Raw genomic sequence first — 27694 nt, 5'->3', positions numbered from 1 at the left:
AAAGTGAACCATATGTGACAAAGACAGTATTAGTTACATCACTTATTGTACTACTGGAAGGTGCTCAGATACTATGGTCATGAGGAAGGTACAAGAACCAATATGGAATAGGGTACTGTTCTCCATGAATAAGAGTGACAGAATGGGTCCTAATGCAGTACCCTATCTTCTCACAGATGGATATTAACAGCTTAATGAAGAGTTTATTAGATCACCTCATTGTTTATTTTAATTTGTAAGTCAATTATGGGGCTGTGAAAGCTCCCAGGCCGATAGTGCAGGAGGGTGAGATCCTCATTGTATCTGCAAATCAAGTAGAACAAAGGCAGCAATTCAGGTTTTGCCAGGCTGCCTGGCCATATTGTCTCACTACTGTCTGGGAAGACCACTCCTAGGGCTGAGAGAGTTATGCAATTTCTATGGCCGTACACACTGCCAGTCATGATTATGGGTTTTTTTAGTGTGGCCATTTTCCCACTGAGAACTGAATAAATTAATCAATTCTTGTCACATAGGCCAGCAAACAACCATTTTGTCACTAACAACTTCTAGTCCCTGCTGATTTGGGCTGCATTCAAGTGAGTGATCTAGAGTTGAAAGGATCTATAAACCATTATCAATCCACCGAGACATCCAGTCCAGCCAATGATTTTATTTTAACACGGGAGCCTGTATTTCCCTCTATCACCACTCCGCTTGGAAAACCTTGTCTTCAGAATAAAATATTGTTTTGAAGGACGCTTTAGTTTAAAAGTAACTTCACTTTAGAATTTTTAAAAATGAGTTGTTTGTGGCACCTAAAATGAATATACATGAAAGATTAGAAGAAAACAAACATTTTTCTGTTTACATTGTGTATCTGACAGGATTTTCTGTATATTCGTTTCACTATTTCCTCCTATATTGTCAATTAATTAGTCTATGTCCCCTATTGCTTTCACATAACAAGAACATTTTATTAAAATAATAGGATATCATGATGGTAAAACTACTGAGAGCTCATTTCTGTTACTGGTAGTGTCCTTTTAGGAAATGAGAATAGATAGAGTGTTTTTCCCATTTTATCACTACCGACCCCCCTATCTTTTGGATAGAAAGTTTTCATAGGTGGAAGGTTGTCATTATCAGAGTCATTCCATAGTTGTTATGAAACACTTATGCTCATGATTCAACTTTACCATTGACTTCAGTACTGACTGCTTACCCCAAGTAAAATTATTCACATGCTTAGATCTTTGCAGGATATGCCTTTGTGCTGCACAGCAACATCTGCCATGATCAACTTACCCAGGAGAAGCCCACGCATCCTATGCCACCAGACAATATATCAGCAAGAAGAGCTGGGAAAGAACTGGCTGTAGGAAAGTAGGCAAAAAAGTATGGACTGTGCCAGTGGGTTATCTGTGTTGGACAAGAAATGTCACTGTTAATTATCATAATGGTACATCCAGACATCTAGGAAACTGTCCTGTTTTCAGTATATGTTCAAGATTATCAAGGGCAGCAGGGATTAGGATTCAGAGATCTGGACTCCACACAATCATAGAAACGTAGGGCTGGAAGGGACTTTGAGAAGTCACCAAGTTCCCTGCACTGAGGCAGGACCAAGTAAACCTAGACCATCCCTGGCAGGTGACTTTTTAAAAAAACTCCCAGTGAGGGAGATTCCACAACCTCCCTTGGAAGCCTATTCCAGAGCTTAGCTATCCTTTATAGTTAGAAAGTTTAGTTTTTCCTAATATCTAACCTAAATCTCCCTTGCTGCAGATTAAGCGCATTACTTCTAGCCCTACATTCAGTGAACATGGAGAACAATTCATCACCATGCTCTTTATAACCGCCCTTAACATATTTGAAGACCATTCTCAGGTTCCCCCGCCCCTTGGTCTTTTAATCTTCAGAAAAAAAAATGTGTCAAGATCAGGTCAAGAAAATTTTTTCTGAAAAGCCTGTTCTGGCCAATCCAGATTCTGACAAAGTGTTTGAACTCTATAGAGATGCACCTGTCATAGGGCTAGGTGATGTTTTAATGAAGTCAGGGGAAGTAACAAAACACCCCATTGCTTTCTTAAGCACCCACGGAGCAGAACTGCTCTCATAGAAAAGGAATGTTATGCCATAATGTGGGCAGTCAAGTAGTTACAACCCTATCTTTTTAACAGGAAATTCAGGGTACTAACTGACTATTCTCCATTAGGCTGAGTACACAGAACCAAAGACATTAATTCTAAGCTACTATGCTGGAGCATAAAGAACATGACATGGAGATTGTACATATTAAGGAGAAAGAAAATATTGTGGCTGATGCCTTGTCCAGGCAGGAGGGTTCTGACCCAAAGCATATGGGTCAGCCAGGGGCTGATCCTACTGCAGTTTTGTAAGGGGGCATGTGTGATCCTAGCACTTCTGTATGCAAACCTTACACATGACTTCAATGATGTTTGTACAAAACGTGCCTTGTAAGGTACCATTTGAAAACAAATAACACATTGGTCATTAATAGCATTGTAAAATGCACGTTAACCTTATACATGATGTTATGAATTCCCTCTGTACAATGTCACTAGAAAATATTTAAGACTAAGACAGCCTAGCCTAGGTAAAGGTGATAGGATAGGACAAGGCTGTCCTAGACAAGGGAATGGGCATTTACTTCCATTTACATATTAGCCATAAACAGAGCTATCAAGCTAAACCAGAAGAGGTTGTCTCAAGCCCGAACACGAGAGACAGAGAATTAACATGGCTCCTGCACCCCATGGAGATACTGGGGATTGAATCCCCAGGAGACCTTCCTAACTTTGAGAACAAAGACAATTCTTTGGGAATATAAGGGACACAGAGAAAGTCCATCTTTATCTTTCACCTAAGACAACAAGGAAACCAGCACCTCATACTTCTGTGAAAGGCCCTAGCAGACTGTTAGCAGACTGTCAGAGAATAATTGGTGAGAGAAACTGTCTTAAACAAACAAAGACTGTACTTTGCTAGATTAAATTTTAGACTCTTAGATGCATGTTGTCACTTTTACTTGCTTGTAACCATCTCTACACCTTTCTCTCTTATTTGGCATCACTTATGTTCTGTTAATAAACTTGTTTTATTTTAATCTAAACCAGTTCAGTGTTGTGTTTGAATGGAAGGAATTGTGAACTTCAATTAATATGGAAAGCTGTGGGTATTGACTCATTAATAGAGCAAATGAATTTAATATTTCTCTGAGTGGTCCAGGAGAAGGCTAAACACCACAGAGAAGACTGTTTGGGGGAAATTTGGGACTGGACATGTGCTTGGGGTCACCCCTGCCAGGATTAACCAAGGCTGGTGGAAACCAGGGTGGAACTGGTGTATTGTGGCAGGCTGCTGGGGTCAGAGCACTGACCCAGGGCTGCACAGCACACAGACACTCGGGATACTGCACATTTATCTGGTGGCTGTTGGTGTCCAGGCTGTGAGCCACAGCAGCAGAGTATTTAAGGCACCCAGAGTTAGAGGGCAGGCAGTGACACAATCCCTGGATTGCCCCCCAAAATATGACACCCACCTGATAGTAATTTCATCTAGACCACATTTCCCTAATTTGCTTATGAGAATGTCATGTGACACTATATTAAAAGCTTACTAAAAACCAAGATATATCACATCTACTGCTTCCCCGTATCCACTAGGCCAGTAACCCTGTAAAAGAAGGAAATTAGGTTGTTTTGTCATGATTTGTTCTTGACAAATCCATGCTGGCAATTCTTTATAACCCTATTATCCTCCATGTGCTTACAAAGTGATGGTTTAATAATTTGTTACAGTATCTTTCCAGGTATTAAAGTTAGGCTGACTGATCTATAATTCCCAGGTCCCCTGAGTTCCTCCCTTTAAATATAGGTACTATGTCTGCCCTTCTCCAGTCTTCCAGGACCACACCCATACCAGCTGTTAGAAAAGAAGGGTTTGTTTTTTCTTTAAATTTCCCTCTTCCCTTAATTCGAAAAAAAAAAAAAAATCTCAGGTGAATTTAGTGCCTCTGAAAGCTTCTGGAGACTGAAGTCCTCTCTTTATCCACAGGAACAGCATGGGCAGTGGCAATGGGAGCTTTCCCACACTGCCACAGCAAGGTGACTCAGCTCTCACTTCAGAGAAATGAATTCCCTATGTTAATGAATTTCCTGACCTCACTGCTGAGACTAACTGTCAACAATGTTTCCAGTTAGTGCCTGTTAAGGCAGTATAAATCTAAGCAGCAAAAATTCTCTCTTTTGTTTCTGTCCATAAAACTCTTTCCCCAAACTTTAAAGTTACTAACAAAAATCCAAACATTTCAAATATCAAATCTGACACTACAATTTCTCACTACAAAATGAAACAACCTTTGAGGTATCAAATATGCTATACCTCTATATAAAAAACTGCAGTCCTGATACAAGTTAATTGTACAATTGCTAGAACATATAAATGTTCAGAGACCAATGCTGTATATGGAAATAGTAGCACATTAATTTTCAACATCAGTATTAACAATTAACTTATGTCACCACTGTAAACATGACGCTAGCAATTCCTAAAAGAATCTATATGATATAGGGCACAACTGTTGTAAATCTTATTAGGTTCAAATTACAAATGAGTAAGGTACAATACCAAAGTCTAAAGTGTTTTGAAAGTACTGTGATAATAACATGCTTAGTAAAGAATAACACTCAAATCCCAGATAAGAACAAATATAAAGAAACAATTCTAGAGCATTATACAGGATAAGAGCTAAAACTCACCGGAATGTCTACAAAGTCTTCCATCAGTTGGCAGCCCAGAGGTCTCTCGTTTATTTGGAGAATATTCTCCTGATACACTGTTTTAAAATGTTGGTAACTATGCCTGGTCTCCTAGCACAGAGTTGGGCTCTACTTCTGAAATAGGAGAATCGTGGGAGAGGAGACTCACTGTTTCTGTAACCCTTTTTGTGTTTTCCAATATTTAACTGATTCACTGTATGTAAAGAATAATCTCACTTTCCTTCACCCAAATCCTCACGCTGACACTGTCATTAAAGATATGATCATGGTGGACAGGAGCTGTATGAATTTGTGACGAAACATTGTTACACAGGGCCACCCAAATCAGGCAAAGCGAGCTATGGTCTGACTTTTCAGTTAATAGTAATGGAGGGTTGTGTTTAAGAATTCCTTCAACTTCAGTTAGAGTTGGGGGTGCTCAGAACTTGGGAAAATCAGGCCCAAGCTGTCTCGAACTGGGGCATCCAAAAACCATGGTGTCCAAAGTCACTGACCTCTTCTCACGTTTTTAGTTTTAGGCCTGGTCTATATGTAAGGGGACTGTTGCTCCCTTACTAACAGTCAGTGGGGTGTTTTAGTTGGCTAGCTCCCAGTACTAAAAGGGGAAGGGTCTATGGGAAATCAGGACCCTGAGACTGACAGTCCCCAGGAACAATGGAGAGAGGCCAATGCTCCAGGTCAGCCTCAATGACAGGGCGGGCCGGCTAATCAGGGAGTCAGGCGACCAGCGAGGTCCCATCCGTGTGAGCTGGAATTGCCTGGGTCAGACAGAGTGGGGCCGAGCTAAGGAGAGAGCAGTGGCCCGAGCTGAGCTGGGGAGCGGAGCTGTGCCAGATCCAGAGGGGCCAGAAAAGCAGCCCAGAGAGAGCAGACCCTGTCCTGGGAGCAGAGCTGCAGCCTGAAGGCCAGAGGCACAGCCCAGAGACAGCAGACTTGCCCTGGGAGGAGAGCTGCAGCAACCAGAGCCAGAGGTGACAGAGAAGCAGCCCAGGAAGCAGGTCAGTGCTGGGAGCAGAGTCACAGACGCAGCCTGCACAACAGACCTGTCCTGGCAGCAGAGCTGCAGGAACCAGAGCCAGATGGGCCAAAGAAGCAGCCCAGGGAGCTGGAGGCAGAGCAGCAGCAGCGCAGAGACAGAGTGGTGGAGCTGGGGCTGGAGCAGTCCGGAGCTGGGTGCGGTGAGCAGCTGGGGAGAGCGAGGGGGACCCTGGGCAGCAGGCCCAGCACAGGGAGACGCCTCAGCCAAGAGGCTCTGCAGGCCAGGCTTGGATCATAACCCCGACAGGGCAGGGGTGACACTGGGAAGAAGGGTCCTACCACTTAGAGCCTGAGAGCGTGTGGCCACCACCAGAGCGAGTGTCCAACCCACAGCATCCCTGCAGCACAGCCAGGGCCTGAGAAGAAGGCCTGGGACTTACAAGGAACAGACTGTGAACTGCCTGGACATTCCAGAGACACTGTTTGTGATGTTCCCTACCACAGAGCGGGCTGATGTGTTTCCTTTAACCTTTCCCATTTTCCCTTATTCTTTTTAAAATTAATTGTTGATTAAATAACTTGCATTTGCTTTAAATTGTATGTAATGGTCAGTGGGTCAGAGAAGTGCCCAGTGCAGAGAGAGTACCCCGGAGTGGGGACACCCTAGCCCCTGTCCTAGGTGACCACAGCAGGGTTGGGGGTCGAGCCCCCCAGGAATCGTGGGCCTAGCCTTGTTGGGGTTACGAGGAGTCTGCCAGACAGGAGAGTGGAAGGGGAGTCCTCAAGGGCAGGGAGGTCACTGGATAAAGGAAGTGGGAGTGAGGACTCAGATCCTTTCGCTAGCCCACTTCACCGGGGTAGTGCAGAAGCCAGGAAAGTTCCCCACAAGAGCGGGACTATTCCCCCGCTTACATATACTAAAAAGTTAGGTCGAAGGAAGCTGCCTTAAGTTGACCTGTTAATATATGTGTCTACACCACTGGGCCCTTTACGCCAACCTAAGTTCCCTCTAATGTCAACTTCTGTAATCCACCTCTGCGAGAGGCATAGCGCTTAATTTGATTATCATGGGTGAACTGCGAAGTAATGCAGATGCAGCCTTGTGTAATTCAACTTAATTGGCCTCCAGGTGGTGTCCCACAATGCTCATCTGTGACCGTTCTGGAGATCATTCTCAACTCTGCTGCACTGCAGCCAAGTACACAGGAAACAGCTCCTCCCCTGCTAAAGCCCCGGGAATTTTTGATTTCCCATTTCCTGTTTGATCAGCATTGGGAGCATGCCAGCTTGAGCACAGCTGATCATGGAGACTACACGCCCCAAACACGCTCCAGCCTGGTCTGCACAGGTGGGTGGATCTCATCGCTGGGTGGTGTTGTAGCAACCAGGCAAGGATACTGACAAACTTCAACAGAACTTTATTTTTAAAGTGGAAAACCTCTTTACCAAGCTGCTGCTGCACCCTTGGTAGCTCTCACTCCATCTCCTCAACTTCCCCTCCCTCCTTCCTGTTTCCTGTCCTTTCAGACTCCCAACAGCCAGTGCTCCCAGTTCTAATAATTACAAGCAGCATCTAAACACCACAGTCCCTCCTCTCTTAAGAAACTCTCCGAATTAAAATAACCATTGTTGTTCTAACCACAGGAACAAATATGAAACAAGACACTATACTGTTGGCAGAAATATTACACTGAAAACACTTTAGATACTACGTAACAGTCTCTAGTCCAGACAGGTGGTCGTCTGGGTCTGACAGGCTGTCTCTCAAGCCCCAGTTCCAGTGCAATGTCTTCTTGTGTTGGTACTATGGTGAAGTCATCCAATGCGGACTGGGTGTTAGCATAATCTACTCTTGGTGCATAGACAGGTGTAAGATAAGAAGCATGACATACCCGCCCATCAGAAAGTCGATATCACCTTCTTCTCTATGATTTTAAGAGGGGCTGTGAATTTATGGTCCCCTTTGCATAAAATTCCAGGTTTTCATATTCTAACGAAGGAACCACACTCAAACTTTGGTTCCTTTACACCCCGCCGCTTGTCTGTGAGAGCCTTATACTTTGCTTGGTTCTGTTCAACTGTTTTTCTCACATCATCCTCAGTTGGGGCATCAGGTCGTGCCTTTAACAATCCAGCAATGTTCAGTTTAGTATTCATCTGTTTCCCATGCAGTAACTCTGCAGGTGATCTTTGCATTGTGCCATGTTGTGTAGCCCAGTATGCTTGCAAGAAATCAGTAGTGAAGGTTATCCACAATCACCCTTCCAGTTTAGCCATTTGCAAAGCCTGGACTGTGCCTCCTGTATCCATGCTCATTATTTTGGCTTCACCGGTAGCTAACTCAATCTGGGTTGCAATGGTTATTGCTTTTTCTAGTGTAAATTGTGGTTCTAGAATTAAGTGTTCTCTTACATGAAGCTTGGTTGTTTTCCAAATGAGCTGGTCTCTAATCATCTCATCTGCTATATTCCCAAAGTCAGAAGTTACAATCAGACTCCTCAGAGAAGCAATATACTGCATTATAATCTCCCCTGTTTTCTGCTGGCAAAATCTGTAGCGATTAGCTACTACATTCACTTTTGGCACAAAAAAGTTCTTTAATGCAGCGAGTGCAGTCTCATATTTATCATTTGCAAGGGGAAACGTGTAAAATATACGCTGCCCTTCTGCTCCAAGGCAGTGGATTAGCAGAGCACGCTTTCTTACTTCAGAAATCTCTGTAGCAGTGATTGCAAGCAGATAAGTCTTAAACATATGGATCCAGGCAATAAAAGCAATTGGAGGATCACCTGGGCTTTGCAGAAAGGGTGCAGGTGTGTTTAGAGGCAGAAGATCCATTCTCATCGCCAAAATGTTGTAGCAACCACGCAAGGTACTAACAAACTTCAACAGAACTTTATTTTTAAAGTGGAAAACCTCTTTACCAAGCTGCTGCTGCACCCTTGGTAGCTCTCAGTCCGCCTCCTCAGCTCCCCCTCTCCCCCGTTTCCTGTTCTTTCAGATTCCCAACAGCCAGTGCTCCCAATTCCAATAATTACAAGCGGCATCTAAACACCACATGTGGGGAGAAGAATCTGTGCAGGCAGAGCTCCTATCCAGCAGAAGAAATGCTGACATTTATGCAAAGATCGCTCGTGGAATTGGAGAGAAGGGCTACACGAGGGACACACAGCAGTGCCGTGTGAAAATCAAAGAACTTCACCAAGCATACCAGAAGACAAGAGAGGCGAACAGTCTTTCTGATGCTGAACCCCACACATGCCGGTTCTACAACGAACTGCATGTGATTCTCGGGGGTGATCCTACCAGCACCCCCACAAATAATGTGGACACCTCACAGGTATATGAGTCTAGGGACAACAAGGAGGATGATATGGTGGATGAGGAAGAGGATGAGGAGGAGAATGGGAGACAGGCTAGAGGCGGCTCCATTCTCCCAGAGAGCCAGGAAATATTTTTAACCGTGGAGCCCTGTGGGTCACAGGACATCACGGTGGCCGACTGTGATGCCAGGGAAGGCACCTTTGTTGAGTATACAGTTACAATCAAAGTCCAGTTAAACTTTAGCAGGCACACAAATTCGGTGGTTTCGCTTATTTACTGAGAAGAAAAAGCGAGGTGCTGTGGTTCTCTGCTTAGAAGAGGCCGCTCCAGCTACGCAGAGGGTGGCCCCCAGAAAAGACTGTTTATGTGGACTGGGATAGCCCGGGAATCCTCCACGGATATCTCTAGGAAATTTTCATGGTGGTACGCTGCAATCCTTGGCAGAAGGTTTCTAGACAGGGCACTCTTATTTCTTCCACCATGGCAGGACAGTTTCCCACGGAATTCCTGAATTAATTCTGCTGGCATTATTGCGGTACACAGCACAGCAGCATAAGGACCGGGTCTATACCCAGACACTTGCAGCATCGCCTTCCTTTCTGCCTCTGTTACCCTCAGGAGATTGTCACATCACACAGGGTCCCCTAGGGGAAATGGGGGAAGTTCTCATTAAAAATGCTCTTATAAGAAAAAAAGGGCATATAGACACGCCCCATTCCCCCCCCCCCCATTCCGGATTGCCAAACCACGCAGCTGTTAATGTGCCTTTACTGTGCTTGGTATGCATTGGCAAGTAGTTTAAAGTGGCTGAAAGGGGACTGGGGCCCCACATGAGAGATTCCGCAATTTGGGAGTGAAAATGTTCCCTCCCCGCCCCCATCCCCTATTCATAAACAGCTTGCTGTGATGCTATGGGGAAGGGCCATTGTTCGACTAGCTACCTCTGCTCCCGACATGAACCTGCCATAAACTTCATTAAAAGTGAGGTCACCTATGACCCAGGGGGTGGGGAGGGCACAACTCACCGTGGCAGGAGCAGCAAAACAGCACAGTGAAAGGTTACAGATTCTGATGATGTTCTGGCTGCACCTAGTGTAATAAGAGCTTGGTTGTTTTTTTTTAAATGAAAACGGCCTTGCTGTGGAAACATTTTAGTCACGTACAGTGGCTTCTTTATTTTTCCCCATAACTGACAGCTGGAAATGTGTCCTGAAAGCAGACTTTTGCTGATTAGAAGGAGGAGAAAGAGAACACGGGAGGACATGTTCACCGAGATAATGAACGCCTCCGGGACAGCTGAGACAGATCTGAGAGCATGGAGGATTTTACTGTCCAAGAAGTTAGACATGGACATGGAGAGCAGGAAAGCTTCCAATGAGCAAGAGTGTGTGGCGCAGGATGAGATGCTTCGGATTATGAGGGACCAAGCAGGCACGTTGATGCGTCTGGTTGAACTGTAGGAACAGAAGCAGGAGGGTAGAGTCCCCCTGCGGACCCTGGTGGACAGCCAGCCAGCATCGCCTGGCACAGAATCACCCTCCCTGAAGTGTTCCATGAGGCATGGGTGAAAAGTCCATTATCCCTTTCACTTAACTCAGGGGGAGGGTACAAGGAACAGAGGGAGACCATTCTCAGACCTTTGATGGTCTGGAATGTGGTGTTATGTTACACAGTTGAAAATGTTTCTCACGTTCCAACTTTACCCTTTTCCCCAAGGTTACCTCTTTTTCCTGTTCTTCCTCTTTACTTATTTTTGTTAAATAAAGTAAATGGATTTGAGAAATAAATGTTCTTTATTGAGTAGAAGCAGGGCAGGAGTTGACTTTACAGGGACAGTGATACAAGGCAGGTAAAGGTTTGGGAAAGCACAATGAAGACAAGCCGCTCACATTACTGTCACTCATTATTGAAACGGCTTTTCAAAGCCTCACGGATATGCAGTGCCCCTTGCTGTGGTCTTCTTATTGCCCTGGTATCTGGCTGCTCAAAAATGGCTGCCATGAGATCTGTCTCAACTATCCACCCTTGCAGAAAATTTCTCCCCTTTTTTTCCCCCACAGATATTATGGAGCACACAGCAGGCAGCTATAACCATGGGGATGTTCTCTTCACGAAGGTCCAATCTTGTTAGTAAACTTCTCCAGCACCCTTTCAAATGACCAAAGGCACATTCAACCACCATTCTGCACTTGCTGAACCTATAGTTGAACCGTTCCTTACTGCTGTCCAGATGGCCGGTGTATGCCTTCATGAGCCATGGGAGCAAGGGCTAGGCTGGTTCCCACAGGATAACTATAGGCATCTCAACATTGTCAATGTTCATTTTGTGGTTTTGAAAGAAAGTCCCAGATTGCAGCTTTTTAAACAGACCTGAGTTCCTAAAGATGCACACATCATGAACCTTTCCTGACCATCCTATGTTGATGTCGGTGAAACGCCCCCTGTGATCCACCAGTGCTTGCAACACCATTGAAAAGTATCCCTTTTGGTTTATGTACTCTTTGGCAAGGTGGTCTGGTGCCAAGATGGGGATGTGTGTGCCATCTATCACCCTACCGCAATTAAGGAACCATCCACTATGTCCTGCACATTTCCCAGACTTACTACTCTTAGTAGCATAAGTCGATTAATGGCCCTGCACACTCGGAGCACAGCAGCTCCCATGGTTGATTTACCTACTCCAAATTGATTCTCCACTGACCAGTAACTGTCTGGGGTTGCAAGTTGCCAAATAACAATCCCCACTCCCTTCTCCACTGTCAGAGCAGCTCTCATTTTTGTGTTGCTGAACTGCAGGGCAGGGGAAAGCTCTGCACAAAGTTCCTGGAAGGTGGCTGCATTCAGAAGTTCCGCAGCCACTGCTCATCATCCCATATCTGCAAAACGATGCAGTCCCACCAGTCAGTGCTTGTTTCACGGGACCAGATACGGCGCTCAACAGAGTGCAGCTGCTCTGTGACTGCCTGCAGCAACTGTGAATTGTTTTTTTCAATGGCTTGCAGCAGGGCGGCTTGCAGGACATCGCTATGTTCCACACGGCGGACCCTACTTCGCCTCTGGAAATACTGCAGGAGAAAGCGTGAGGTGTTTGAGATGCTCACAGCAAGAGTGCACAACTGAGCAGGCTCCATGCTTCTGGGGTATTGGAATATGTGCGGTGGTTTTAAGGCACAAAAACCACAGGGCTGTTTGCCTTTGAGCATAGTGCATCATGGGATGCCAATGCAATGTACCCATTCTCTGCTGTGACAATGTTTTGGTCCCATGATGCATTGAACAAACTTCCCAAAACACACTGAGGCAAGCTGTACTTTGGGATAGCTACCCACAATGCACTGCTTAGTGTATGAGGAAGGCACTGCTAGTGAGGACACACACCATTGAGACATGGTGTGGCCACGCACAATCGACTTAATTAATTCGGAGCCTCGAGGTCGAATTAGATAAAGTCGACTTAATTTTGTAGTGTAGACAGGCCTCTACTTTCTGTGAAGGGAAGGGATCCTGCCTTTCTGACAGTGATCACTTAGAACATTTATAGCATATACTGTACTTTCCAAGTTCACCAGTTGAAAGCAGCATCTTGTCGCCTGGTACCATCTGTTAGCCCCTTAATTTCCCCCATTTTAAAGCCTTTTAAATAGCCCTGGCATGCCTCATGGGTAATATTGCCTCAAAGTACAACTCAACAGCTACATGGGAGGAGGTTTGTGAAAAAGGATGAGGAGCTGTGCAACAAGCAATAAATACACTCACTTAAAGAAGGGAAAGGCCAATTATGTCACCTAATCCCTTTCCAATAGGAGATACATCTTTAATTAAATACACACTACACATTGAAATATTCCAGAATCTAACCATTAAAAACAAACAAACCAGAAATCTCAAACCCCAGGTTCTAGCTGATCAAGGGTAAGATTAGGTCTTCAGAGGGACCAGGGAGGGCTTGAGCTATAAGCCTTCCCAAAAATATTTAAGATATGAAAAACTATATTGCTCATTTGCAGCCTTTTCCATGAAAACACCCATAAGCTGCGTGTGGCATTAATACAAATTGTTTCCCAGTGGTTTGCACACAATATTACAAGCTGAAAGATTCATATGAAGAATGAATGCCATAGAAACTCCAGTAAAAGGCTTGCTCCTTCCTAGCATAAAAACTCCCATGGTCACCAGTCTCAGACCCACATGCACAGATTCATGGTGACATTCATAATCAGCCAGCAATGCAGGTGATTATCACCAGAGCTATAATCCTGCGTGATCCTTAAAACGATGTGACATTCATCTTGGGTTAATCAAGTTAAACTGCCTACTAGCTACAAGCCATTTACTTGATGAAACACAGTAGATTCTAACTGCACCACACAGTGAAAAGAAAAAGGACAATAATTCTGACCTGGGGGGAGAGGGGGGGCTGTTATCCCTGAAAAAGCCAAGGTGCATCTGTGGAAGTTGCCACATGGATATTGAGAGAGTTAGGCAAATATCACAAAGAATGTGATGAAGATGTTTCTTTTACTATCAGCCTCACAGTGATAAACAACCGTCAGAGAGAGATTGAGGAAAGAGACGTTGCTACAAATGCCTTGGGTTCAACAACACTAAGCCTGACGCTGCTCAAATACATTTTATTTGTTGGATTTCCCCTAACCCGTGCCAAGTTTTTTTGTGATGTTCTTTCTTCAGCAAAAGACCTTTCATACAAGGATTAAATCCTCGTTTGTTGCGTGGGTGTACCTACTGTTGAACTGAATCATTCTGGTCACCACAAAGCAGGAGGGATTTGTTTTAAAGTGGAAAAAATAGCCATGATCTTACAGGTGCAGGCTTCCTCACTTCCCCAGCCGTGCCCCACCCCTGCTCTGCCCCAGGCCCCACCCCCACTCCACCCCTTCCCCCAAAGCTCCACCCCACCTCTTCCTGCCCCTGCCCCACCCCCTCCTCCGATTACACCCCACCCTCGCTCCTCCCCTTTCCTGATCGGAGCTGATCGGCGGGACTGCCGATGGGTGCTGAGCACCCACTAATGGAGTTAGCACCTATGCATGATTTTATTGTGAAAACTCTCTTTTGAAGATCCCTCTCCAATTTAACTAATATACGGGTGTTTCCAGAAGAAGGTTTACCCCTATTGACTCATAGAACCCTACTATTCTATTGTGTGAACCTTGAGGGGAATAGACACTCTATACTTATCATACGTTGCCACTGATTCTTGCCATTCTTCAGTGAAGCCACCATTTTTATTTTTTTGCCTAGGGAATGTCTGTGTGGCAGGGATAGCCACAGAGACCCACCAAAATACATTGGTCTTATCCTTACAGTGGATATGGCATGGGACTGGGAGACAAGACAGTTGGGTTCCAGTCTCATCTCTGCCACTGACCTGCTGTGAGACTTCAGTCAAGTCATTTTACCATTCTGGGCTTCAGTTCCCCCATGGGTAAAGAGAATACAGCAAATATAGCGAATTGTAAGATGTTTTGACTGCTATCATTGAAAAATACTGTCTACAAACCCAGTATTATTGCAAGGAGTTTCAGCGATTTTGGGGTGAAGAAGGGTTGAGATGAGAAGGGAAATAAGATGCAATTTATCTCCCTCCACCTTAAAAAAATCCTAAAAAAAATAAACTGATAAAAACCTTCCCAGAGTAACAAAGAATGTTACATATGTCTCTGTTTAAAGAAAATACAGGCAATTTCTACTATTCTATATTTGGTTAATAATGGACTACCTTGGCCAATATTTCGAGAGACTTTTGTCATTAATATATACAAGTAATGCAGAGTCAAGCTTACTATGGGAACCTTGATTCAGAAATGTCTGGCATTTATGTGATTAAAATAACATTACATTTCATATAATTGGCTTTTCAATCAGAAAATGTCATTTCATCAGGACTATATTGGTTTTGATGAAATTTCCTACATGTTTTGATGATGCTATTGAAATTGAAATTTATTTTAAAAAATCAAAGTCAGAATGAAACATTTATCAAAACTTTACATTCCAAATGATCCAAAATGACGGGGATGTTTTAAAAAAAATTCCTTTTTGCAGAAAATGTCAAAGCTTTTTTTTATTTTATTCTGAATTGGAAAATAAACAATTTTCAAAATCTCAAAGTTTTTCATGGAATGGAAATTCCCATTCCTGAACAGTTCTAAATTTCATTAATTATATAAAAATCTATGTGGCAGATCTGCAGCTGGTGTAATTGGCATTGAAATCAATGGAACTGTGACAATTTGCATCAGCTGAGCATCTGCTCCACAGTGCATATATAGGATTAAACCTAAACACCCACATAATTATATTGCTCAGTATAGGTGTATACAGAGACAAGACTACCTGGGTAACTGTGAGCTATGGTTCCACGCCTTGGTCACAAATTCTCTTACTCACAGTGCTTTTGCTGTGGGCATTTCAGCTGTGTTTAGGGCTTGATCCTTGAACTTAATGGAAAGACTCTCACTGAGTTCGGTTTGCTTGTGAAAAGATAGCAGGTGCCACAGTAATCGGTTCAGATAAAGTGTATCAGATGGACAAATATTTACACTGGCACATGAAAAGGGATCAAATTTATCACAACAATATACTAACTAATCAAGTTTACACTACACTAGTTCCATATTTAGTATTATCCCAGTCACAAGAACTTTATCTATCTCAAAAGAGGCTATGTAAGTTTCAGAAGTAACCCCAGTTCACTTCCTCTGTAAGAGCACAGGGTGAAATCCCTGGCCAAGGCAGTGTGTACACTGCAGCTTATGTCAGCATAACTTTTATCACTCAGGTGTATGAATAAACTACCCCCCTGAGCGACATAAGTTACACTAACATAAGCGCTGGTGTGGACAGCATTATGTTGTCAAGAGAACCTCTCCCACCGACATAGCTACTGCCACTCACGGAGACTGGAGTAATTAAGCCAACAGAAGAACTCTCGCCCATCAGCTTACAGTGGCCACAGTAGAGCGCTTATGGTGGTGCAGTTGCATCAGTACAGCTGCGCTGCTCTAAGCGCTCTAGTGTAGCCATGCCCTTTGGGTTTACTAACCACTCACTCACCTCTGAACCTGCCCAGAGACCTTGAGAAATGAGCTCGGGTTTAAAAGAAGAATGACAGCCAATCCTGACTAAGATAACAGCAAAAGGGAGTCAGAGAGTTGAGACACTATCAATTGCTGTGTCTTGCATTGTCCGTTTCAACACTGATCCAGAAGGTGATATTTAGATAGGGGTCATCTGCATTAAAAGATGTTGGAAGAAGCCAATATTTATGGGAGTAAGTTAACAGGCTAAATAGGTGGAAAAATCTTTTCTAGTCAACCTAGTAATAAAAAAAAAAGCCATGTGAGAGTCTTGACATTTAAACAAGAAATTCAAACAAGTGTTTTATGTACTGCATGTTATGGATAAAAATCCTGGTTTATAAAAGATCTAGTGTTCTTTAGGAGTAGAAAGCATATCAGCTACGGGTCAGATAAAAATGAAAGTGATGAAACATGCCTTTTCTAGTCCTATCTAGGGTCGAGGAGATTAATTCCAAGAACTGGCCCTTTGAAGCACAAATATAGGAGTGATAGTTTCTAATAAGAATAGAAACATTAACTGTGTCAAGTGCTTTGTCATATGTAAGTATAAAAAATTAGGGTGCAATCCTGGCCTTACAGAAGTCAATGGGAGTTTTGCCATTGAGCTCACTGGGCCCAGGATTTCACCCATAGGCTTTATAATATGCTGTAACTTTGTTTCAAGATGTTCTTACCCCTGGCATGATTATCCTTTCAACATCTTTAAGGACATCCTCAAAGGTCTCAGGGTCCTGAGGTGCACAGTCTGGAATGAGGGGTCTCAGGTATCCTGGTTCCACATCAGGATACACCTGTCTCTTATCTAACTGCTCGAAGTAATCTGCAATGTAGTCCACCATCTCTTTCCCTCTCTTTCGGAACTCTGTGGTATCCATGCTAACTGGCGCTGGAAGCATCAATATCAGAAAAACCTAAGGAGAAAGAGAAGTCACTTTTGAACGAATCTCTTAAAATTGGCCACTTATTTAGGTATCTAAAAACTGAAGCTGGCCTCATTGGAAGACATCTAGCTGATTCTTAGTTTATTGGTACACATATACAACCCACAGCCATTTAGTGTGGCGTTCTGTCCCCCTCAATGGGTGGCTGGAACACAGAGAAGTTGCTGAGCCTGCTACAGCCTTGATTAACAAAGCTGATTCTTTCAGCTCAGGCAGTGGAGGCTAACGCATTAAGCACAAGAGGTCACACAAGTTCAATCCCTCTACCAGTGGTGCACCCACATCATCCTTTCAGCTGCAGCATTATACAACATATCGGATATAGTGCCATATTAAAAGACGAGGGCTAGACAGAGGGGGTGTCATACTTACCACAATAACCACAATGATTTTAGTGTTGTATTCCGCTCCCCCTGTCTGTGTGATATCCACCTGTTGCCTCATGTCATACAGCTCATTTTAAACTCCTTAGGGTGAGGACCCTCATTTTCATGGCATGTGTGTACAGCTTATAGTACAGTGGGACCATGATCCTTAATGGGAATTCTGGGACTACTACAATTAATAATAATGATTAATAAATAATGCTAATAATCAGCTATACTCAGAGAGAGCCTGATCCTGTAATCTTTGCACACACACAATTTCCGCTGGTGCGTTGCCAATGTAGGTTTTGAGTGCTTAGATAATGCAGGGTCAAGCCCATTGTACAGTGCTTAAATGTTCTGAGTTCTTTACAATCACTCGTTCATATTCACAGAGTTGTTTCTCAGTATCCAGAGTGGAACTGGTTGGTGAAACACAGTTATGCATTTTGAAAACAAGTGACTATCATGCTTAGATCACACACACACAATCAGGTATTAGCTTTGTAAGAGATTAACTATATTAGGAAAAACCTGAGCATCACCTGGTTAATAGAACACAAGTAACTTACTTAGATATAAATTATCTGTGTTGGTAGTTCGTAATTGGCTGAAGTCTTGAAAAGAGGTAGAATCTTTTGGTTCAGTAATTGAGTCTTTATAGTATCACAGCAAGCATTGTCTCATAAGCTGAAAAAGAAAGAGATCACTAATAAACACCCTTGGATAAATGCATTGATGCTACCAAAGAGGAATCGGAGTCCATGTGGAGCAGCCACGACTGTCATGTACAAGTGCTGTGTTAAGGAAAGCAAAGTTCTGGACTACAGGAAGCTACAGCCTGCAGCCAAAACCAGAGACTGGTTCCTGTTGTGTTAGAGTTATATAATTGTTAAACACAAGTAACTTAAGTGCTTAATACCAGCTCTCTATGCCTTACTGAGATGGACAATACTGGGGCTAACTTAGGACCGCTTTCCCCGATCTGGTATCTAGATGTTCTTAGCTTACAAAAAGTAAAATGACTCTAGTCAGTATGGCCTCTCTTTTTGTATGGTTCTGATGGCCGATCTTGAGTTTGATCTCCCATCTGAAAGACAGTCACTGAGCAAACAGTGTATCTTCTCTGCAACCCAAGGGGCTTTATGACTCAGAATTTCAAATAGTAACCAGGGATATGCTGGCAATGGCAGTGTCAAGGTTCCTGCCCCACTCTGAACTCTAGGGTACAGATGTGGGGGCCTGCATGAAAAACCCCCTAAGCTTATTTTTACCAGTTTAGGTTAAAACTTCCCCAAGGTACAAACTATTTTACCTTTTGCCCCTGGACTTTATTGCTGCCACCACCAAGCGTCTAATAAATATATAACAGGGAAAGAGCCCGCTTGGAAACATCTTTTCCCCCAAAATCCTCCCAAACCCTACACCCCCTTTCCTGGGGAAGGCTTGATAACAATCCTCACCAATTTGCATAGGTGAACACAGACCCAAACCCTTGGATCTTAAGAACAATGAAAAAGCAATCAGGTTCTTAAAAGAAGAATTTTAATTGAAGAAAAAGTAAAAGAATCACCTCTGTAAAATCAGGATGGTAAATACCTTACAGGGTAATCAGATTCAAAACACAGAGAACCCCTCTAGGCAAAACCTTAAGTTACAAAAAGACACAAAAACAGGAATATACATTCCATTCAGCACAACTTATTTTATCAGCCATTTAAACAAAACAGAATCTAACACATATCTAACTAGATTGCTTATTAGCCCTTTACAGGAGTTCTGAACTGCATTCCTGCTCTGGTCCCAGCAAAAGCAACACACGGACAGAGAGAACCTTTGTTTCTCCCCCCACTCCAGCTTTGAAAGTATCTTGTCTCCTCATTGGTCATTTTGGTCAGGTGCCAGCGAGGTTATCCTAGCTTCTTAATCCTTTACAGGTGAAAGGGTTTTTCCTCTGGCCAGGAGGGATTTAAAGGTGTTTACCCTTCCCCTTATATTTATGACAGGCACATTGAGTGTTTGAATGGTAGTTCTATCAAACTGTTGCTAAATAAATTAACATAAACCATTAGCCAGTATATACATCTGCTGAAACAATACAAACACAGCTCAATGGTCAGTCTGATGCTTCCTTAGTTTAGAGCTTTTCTCTAAAAGAGAACTACATATTTTATTGCTTGCAAAATATCCCCAATATAGCCCTCAGTTTGTAATACCCGGATCCATATTCTGATTGTTTTATAACCTTATTTTATAAGTTCGTAGTTATAGCATACTTTAAAAGCCACATGAGTAGTACATGTTCTTCTCTTCCCAGTCTAAAACTTCGTAGATATGGAAGTTGTAGGAAGTTGTATGGAAATTTAACTCTTGTTTGCCAAGGTAATGGAAGTTTTGCCTGAGTGAGGACCATATAAAAAAAACTGAGTAAGGACTTCAGAATTTGGCCCTGTATGTATTCACCACTGACCATGGATATTTCTTGTGTACTTTTAAGCATGTATTAATTCAGTTTAACATTTCAGTCAACATCTCTATGTCCAGTGAACTATCCATGTGTGCCAGAACAGACAGTGGTACTGCTCATCTGCCACAAGCTCTTTGTTCTTCTGCTTTTTCTTAGTATCACATTTCTTCACATGACATTATCTTTTCCCAAAAAACAATTTAAAGGGCATGAATTCAGCAACATTCTATGAATATCAATTTATTTGCATATATTCTCTCATCACCAATTATTTTAATATTATAGTTATTAATCTGTGACATGTTGTAAGGTTTCCTATAACAGGATTTTCTTTGGGAGCTGACATTTCTTTTAATTCAAAGGTATCTTTATACCTTTCTGATTCTCTGTAGGATTATTCTGATAATGATACAATTAAGTCTCATTTACATTAATAGTATAAGTTGTGTTCTGGACACTTATTCCAACTTAAGCAGTGGGACATTAGATCCAAAGCTTGGGGATGTTTGGATCCATCTGCAGCTCCAAACTCTGTGGTTTGAGCCCTTCTACTAAAATGCAGATTTGGTGTGAAATCCTGACCTCATTTAAGTCAATGGGAGTTTTGCTGCCAACTTCAGTGGGGCCAGGATTTCACTTTTAGAGTATATTAACTTGTCTCTGAGATATAGAGTTTGCTCTGGACCTACAGGGATTTTACCCTTTCCCTAGAGCAATAAGAATGGAATCATCATTAGATGATCATAGCCAGCATGATCAATATCTTGTCATTACAGGTGATCTGGGGATGGATGATCCTTCCCAACTTCTGTGTTTCTATTCAGCCTATTTAATCTTTTCTACCCACCTATTACAAAATTCACTTTTCAGGTATACAAATTTTAGTTGTAATGTGAGGAAGCAATGGGCTAAATCATCCCTGGTCTTTGCACAGTTGTGGAAGGACAGTAATTAGTCTACTCTCTACCCCACAAAAAAACTATGAAGATCCTGTCCTGGGGAGCTGCAAGGACTGCTCTATCTGGGTGCCTTTGGGGATGTAAATAGCCCCAGCGCGCCATTGCTGTGCTACCCCTCTGTCCCTGCCTGTGAAGCTGTCCAAAGGCTCCAGTAGGGCAAGCTGCACCATCCAAATGGATGGTATAGCCTGCAAACTTTGTGTGCCAGGGAGCTGGAAGAAGTGTTGTGCTTCCTTGTATAGGCCAGCAGCAGATTACTCCAAGCAAGGGGAAAGCTGGAGGAAATTGGGCCTAGGATGGGTGACTGAGGCAAAATAGGGCTAATTCTGGGATTGTGCAGGGTTGTGCCTTCTGGTACAATCTTGGCCAGAAAAAGCATTGTATTGGTTTGCTTGCTTGTTTTAATACTGTATTTCAACATTTATTTTCATCCCAAATCATGACAAAGAGTTGACATTTTTTGTAGAATGGAAAGTTCTGAAAAATTTTGATTCAGAAATGTTAAAATGTTATTGCACTGTATCTTCTGTGGTGCCTCATGGTAGTTGTACTTCTGGTGCTTCATGGCCCCTTCCTTTCTATGGGCCAGGCTTCCTGGCTGCATTATTTTTCCCCTGATGCACCATGGCAGTTAAAGAAGATGGGAGACCACAGTGCATCATGGGAGATGTAGTCCAACCAGGAAGCCTAGCTCATAGGGTATGTCTACCCAGCAACTAGACACCCGTGGCTGGCCCATGCCAACCAACTTGGGTTCATGGAGCTCAGGCTGTGGGTCTGTTTCGTTGCTGTGCAGATATCTGGGCTCACGCTAGAGCCCAGGCTCCAGCCCTACCCTGGAAGTCTACACAGCAATGAAACGGCCCCACAGCCTATGCCCCAGGAACCCAAGTCTGCTGGCGTGGGCCAGCCATGGGTTTTTCTTTTCTGTGTAGACACACACATAGAGGAGAATGGGGCATGAGACACCTAAATTACAACTCTCAGGAGGCTTCATGGCAGTACAAGTTGACACAGATTAATATCTAACTGACCAAAAATTGTTTTGATTCAATTCAACAAACTGAAATATTTAAATTCAGGTTGACCCTACCCAAAACAAAAGATGTAATTTCAATTTTCCCATCTGAAAAGAATCAGGAAATTTCATCAAAATCAAAATTTTCCTGTGGAAAAATTTGAAGAAGTTACATTTTCTATCAAAAACATTTTTAATGGAAAACTCCTGAACCGTTCTATCAACTACCACTCCGAGATCAATAGAAATGCACAAGATTTAAGCATGAACACACGGGTCATTTAAAGTCGCACTTCTTTCCCCTCTTACTTTATCTTAGTTCTTCTGGGATTTACAGCACCATCTTGAACCCACATAATCTTTTTGGCTCTCCTTCTGAACTGTTGATAATACAATATATATGACTCTGATTAAATAAATCACTTTGCCCTGTTAACCACACCTAGAAGACTGAAATCTCCATTACAGTGGATGAGCTCTGCCGCAAGGATCACAGCAAAACAAATCCTTGAAAGCTACCCTGGTGGCACTACATATTTCACACAAAAAGTACTCTGGGGGCAATAGCACAATGGAAAGAGAGCTGACCTTTATCACAAAACTGCTTCAGTATACAGGATATGAATTGGTGAGAAGCAACAGGATACCTCAAAAAAACTTCAGAGTCCAGGTTCAGGGAGATAAGCCCCCCAAAATGTAAAGACTTATTTATCGTTTCCACATTTTTCAAGTCAATAGACTTCTGAATGCACAAGAATTGCAGGTTTGGGACTTGAGTTTGCACAGTTTGGCTGGAAATTTCACAAGCACAGGTTCTCTCTCATGTCTGAGAGTGGTCTCTTTTTACTTGGGTCACAAACAATGAAGGCCCCATCCTGTACAGTTGCTGTTGGGAGAAGTTCAGGCATTCCCAACTTCTGTCAGTTGCAGGCCTGTTGGGCCCATGCTGTGCATTTCAGGAGGCACTCAGCATCTTTAATATTTGGTCCTGAGGGAACAGCTATAATTTCTGAGAGAGCATTTATTTATTTTGAGGTAGATCTGCATGATTCTCTTCAATTGGCCTTTCAAAATTTCCCTAGAAAATAGCTACATCTCCCTGAACTACTATGGAGATCAAAGTTCTACCTACTATAATTCCTGACACAGCTCACTAACCTTTCTGTCTGTGTGCCTCCCTCTCTCCCCCTACCATTTCCTAAACACTATCTGCATACTTCAGTGCCCTAATTCACTAACAAACCCAACCTAGTAGATAGAATGCCAGGTATATAAGTGCATGTCATTGTGCCTCTCACCTCCAGAGTACCTCCCAGTGTCCAGGTGCAGTGTTACAGGGATTTTCTTAGCCTAACACTCCTTTCAGTTATCCTAGTGCCACAACAGTCTGACAATGTATGTGGCCTAGCCCTCCAGCCAGGTCACTGCTCAGTCAATTCCCCTTTCTGGGAGTTAACAGAAAATAGAAAACTCAAAATCTAATGACTTTTAAGATCATCTCTGGCCTCTGCCTGGCACTTGCTTACCTTCTTTTATTCTTGACACCCATTTTTCTCCTCTTGTGGGAGAGCTAGGGGAACCAAGGGTCCACACCTCCTCTCGGTTCCAGCCCCAGGACCCATTTTAGGTGGCTAAGGACCATTCCTTCAATCCCTCCACCATTTTCTCTGGGCTGCTCCTACTTTCAGCTCGCTCACCATCCTCTTCACAAGACCTGCAGACTCTGCTGTGCCTGCCTCAACTTTGCAGCTCCTCACTATACCACCTGGGACCAGCTAAAGAAGCATTTCCTAAAATCCAGTCTCAGTTCTTCCCAGTAGCAGCTGAATTGTACTGCTAGCAGCTCTCTGCCCTTTGCTTTAAAACAATCAGTATCTCTCTCCTGTAAACATGAATTCCCCTTCAGTTCTCTTTCTGGGACTGGGGTTGTATCCGAGGCCCCATTGGCTTAGAGGAATCAGTTAAAAGGCTTTTGCCAGCTCCTGTCCGCTGAACATACTTCCCAGTTAGCCTCCCACTCTAGAGGGTTCAGCTGGCCAGCCTTCCGCTGTCAGTATCTGTCCGCGGTGATAGAGGAGGCAGCCTTTATGCTGCTCCCCTTTTCCCAATTGGTTGGGTGAGAGGGGAGCCTTGCCCTGCCTTCTCAGCAAGGTTTCAGGCCCTTGGAGGTACAGCCTCCAAATTCCTTCCTTAATCATCATTCATTCCCAGGATCCTTAGGTCTCTATATGTATCTGTTGAACCTTTCCCAATCTTTAAAGGGCCAAGCCAGGTGGTGGGGGAGGCTGACAACTAGGCACTACTGCCCTCCATGGCAGACTACCCCATCACAGTGCAATATTACCAAAAATGTGTTCTACTTGAGCTTCATTAGTCTCCAGAGATTCAAGAGAGATCTATGGGCATGTGTCACCATCATATATCATCTGCTGTTGAGGCCCAACCATGCTCCACTAGAGATAATGAAGTCTTGTTATTGGCTTCAGTGGGAGCAAGAAAGAACTGTATTTCTATGCTGTTTTGACTCTGGGTGGTAAGGTTTACTAGGCATAAACAAGACGCCCCCAGGGCTTAGCTTGGGCTGGCCCTACAGGTCATACAGAGCTTGGTTATTATAGAAGCTTCTATTACGGTTTGAAATTTAAGATTGTAACTCATTTGTGTATATATGTTTACCTGTTTTAACCTTGTTAATAACTCATTTCCATTTCCTGTTTAATAAATCTTCATCTAATTTATTTTAGGATGGCTATAAGTATTATGTTCGCTATAAAGATCTAAGGGGCAATTGACCTGGGGTAAGTGACTGGTCCTTTGGAACTGGGAGTAACTTAAATATTGTTGCGATTCTTGATGGAAGGACCATCTATCACAAAGATACGCTCAGCTGGTAATGAGAGAGATCAGAGTCCCCAAGGGGACTATCTGTGATTCCATATTTAGGCTGCTATAGTGCCTGGGGAGTTTACACTTGGCGTTAAGTGGTTGTTGAAATCTAAGTACAGAACTCAAACAATTTGGGGATTGTTCCCTGCTACCTAACAGCCTGCCCGTAGGTTGGCACTCACACTCTTGAGTCACTTCAGGCAGCAGGATATCTGAAGAAGAGCTCTGTGTAAGCTCGAATGCTTGTTTCTCTCACAAACAGAAGTTAATCCGATAAAAGATATTACCTCACCCACCTTGTGTCTCTAGTATCCTGGGACCAACACAGCTACAATGACACTGCATCCTAGGTACGATCAAGGTCAGTCACTGTATGGCATTTACATTATATATACATATAAAAGTTAAAGTTCTTTAGTTTTTAGATTTTTTTCCTGAGTATATCATTAGATATTGTATTATATACTATACAACCTATGCTTGACATAATAGCCTTTTGCCAGCTTGACCAAGCAGTATCTGGTTGCCTTACAATTAGAACATTACAACACATCAACATTTTATCTTAATAGTGTATGTTTGAAACTCTAGAAGAATTGTTTCTAGTCCCTAGCTTGTATGTACTGAGTATGTGAAGTTCATTCACAACTTATTGCCACCAGACACCTCGTTGAACTTATTTTCTATTTACCTTAAAAAGCAGTAAGAAGAGCACCACGCATTTTTAGATATTCATAAAACATACATATATATGGAGACAAACTTAGGCAATACATTTATAGCTATAACTATTTCTGATTATTATTGCCTAAATTTGCTTCCAATTACAGTATGCATGTTATTTTTATGTACACATTGACAAAATATCAACAACAGAATTGTGGTTTCTTTAAATTCTGTTTCTGGTTGATAAGGTTATTTTTTAAACTCACTTATAGTTTATTAGGGCATGCCAGGAAATTTCTGAGCAGAGAGAAAGAACGGATACCACCTACCTGGTCTCTAATTCAACAGACCCATTCTGAAGCACAAAGCAAAGCAACAAAAACGCTAAAATCAAGGACTGAGATTATTAAATGCAGATAGGAGACATACATATACATGTATCTTACTTGAGGGGGGAGGGGTCCCCCGCAAACAACACTGAACAGAAAGCCCTATAGATTAAACATATTAATAACATCTAAAACAGCATACACATTTCAACAACTGAGGACAGCATAGGCTCAAAGTATCATGATAACTTTATACATTTATTTTCAGTAGAGTAGAATGACGTGTTATCTATCCTTCTGCCCATTTGTTGCAGAATCCAATGTAAATTAAAGGCTTGAGCTCTGCATATGGCCCCACTGGAGTCTTTGGGATTTTAGCCATTGAATTTAATGGCAAGAGGATTACACCTTTGATTTGCAATCTTTTCTTGGACAAAATTCCCATTGAAGTAAATGTTGTCTCACTAAGAACTGCAAGAGAAGGCCCTTTATTAGATGTTCTGCGTGAAATAGAGGCAAACACAAACAGGTTTAAATTTACAGGCAACACAATTGACCTGATCCTGAATTGCTTCTGCATCCATTGTCTTTAACAGGAGTTATGCATGCGTAAGGTGGCTCCTACTTTTCACTATTTAGTACTTTCCATTTTCCTTGTCAGTATACAAAGTTACCTCATTTAGCTTTCATTCTGAGTTGCTCAGCTTTTGCAGTTTGCTAATTTTCCATTAAAAAAATCCTACTGCTTTTCCTGGAGGATAGGTTCACTTTAAGAGTGTCACATATAGAAACAAAATAGATTTTTTTTCTTATTAAGAAGATACAGAAGAGAAACATCTGGTTTTATTTGTAAAGGTCTACATGGTTGTCCAGAACTGTGGCAGTTGGATTGGTAGCCTATTAATTTTTGCATAAGGCTGTCACACATACACACGCATAAACCAAAACATTGGGATTGTTCTATCTCTGCATGAATAAATACAAAACAAGAGGCATACACTAACCTGTGCAAACTTAGCTTTGAAAAAGGCAAATGTCTTTTGTGCCTCCAATTTACTTTTCTAAAATAAAATACGCTGGATATTTAAAATTAATTAGCTGAACTCTAAGGCGAAGTAACAAACTGTTGAATTAATCCAAGCATTTATCTTCTTGGATTTATTAAGCATGATGCTACAAGGACAAAGAATGTTACTTACAGCCAGTTGGTGAGATTCCTTCTCCACTCCCTCTTTCTCTGCTCCCCTGTGACAGTTATAAAGCACAGAGGATGCTGTTGTCAGTTTATATAGGCAGAGTAACCACTTCCCCTTAGCCTATCAGAGCCAAGTGCTTTGCATTTAACATTCAGCAGCAGCAGCATCTCCCCCCTCCCTCTCCCATACTCCATCCTAAATATATTTAGAAAAAAATGATCTGTCTAAAAAGCAAACCCATGCAGCTGAGCAACTACTGTTGACTGGATTTGGTATTGGGGAGGCGCTATAATTATTTGTCAAGACACTGGCAGTCTCTAAACAAATTCTCTCTCTCTCTCTCTCTCACACACACACACTTTTCTAGAATAATTACGCCAGTCATGGAAGCAATGCTAGTGTAAAAGACAGTGGTTTTGACCACTTATGTAGAACATTGCAATACTCTTTTTTAAGGGCAGGTAGCCAAAGATAGAGTATTATGCATGTAACTGTGGACTACAAAGCTATACACACATGGGATTACCATGGTGATATATTAACTTTAAGATACGTGTTTCTAGCTTTTCCACAGTTTCCCAGTGTTTATTTTTATTACGTATGTTTTTTGAAAGCTCCACCACATTTTCAACAAGAAAAACGTTTTTTTCTTACCATAATTTAAAAGGGCCCCTTTAT

General features: G+C 42.6%; 1 protein-coding gene across 1 annotated transcript in view; it reads right to left on the bottom strand.

Annotated features, from left to right (window-relative positions):
• DDC (dopa decarboxylase) overlaps positions 1 to 27068 on the bottom strand; it is a 107463-nt gene extending 80395 nt beyond the window's left edge. Inside the window, exons 1-4 of the mRNA XM_077810938.1 lie at positions 27020 to 27068; positions 18068 to 18185; positions 16864 to 17100; positions 1288 to 1401 (exon numbers count right to left, since the gene is read on the bottom strand). Coding sequence (XP_077667064.1) covers positions 1288 to 1401; positions 16864 to 17085 — 336 coding nt within the window. The 5' untranslated portion in view covers positions 17086 to 17100; positions 18068 to 18185; positions 27020 to 27068. The remainder of the gene's footprint in view (positions 1 to 1287; positions 1402 to 16863; positions 17101 to 18067; positions 18186 to 27019) is intronic.
• Between the last annotated feature and the right edge of the window lie 626 nt (positions 27069 to 27694).

Source organism: Eretmochelys imbricata, chromosome 2 (genome assembly GCF_965152235.1).
Source record: "Eretmochelys imbricata isolate rEreImb1 chromosome 2, rEreImb1.hap1, whole genome shotgun sequence".
Classification (NCBI taxonomy): Eukaryota; Metazoa; Chordata; order Testudines; family Cheloniidae; genus Eretmochelys; species Eretmochelys imbricata.
The sequence above is the reverse complement of the archived record's forward strand: the minus strand, read 5'-3'. Positions and strand labels throughout refer to the sequence as shown.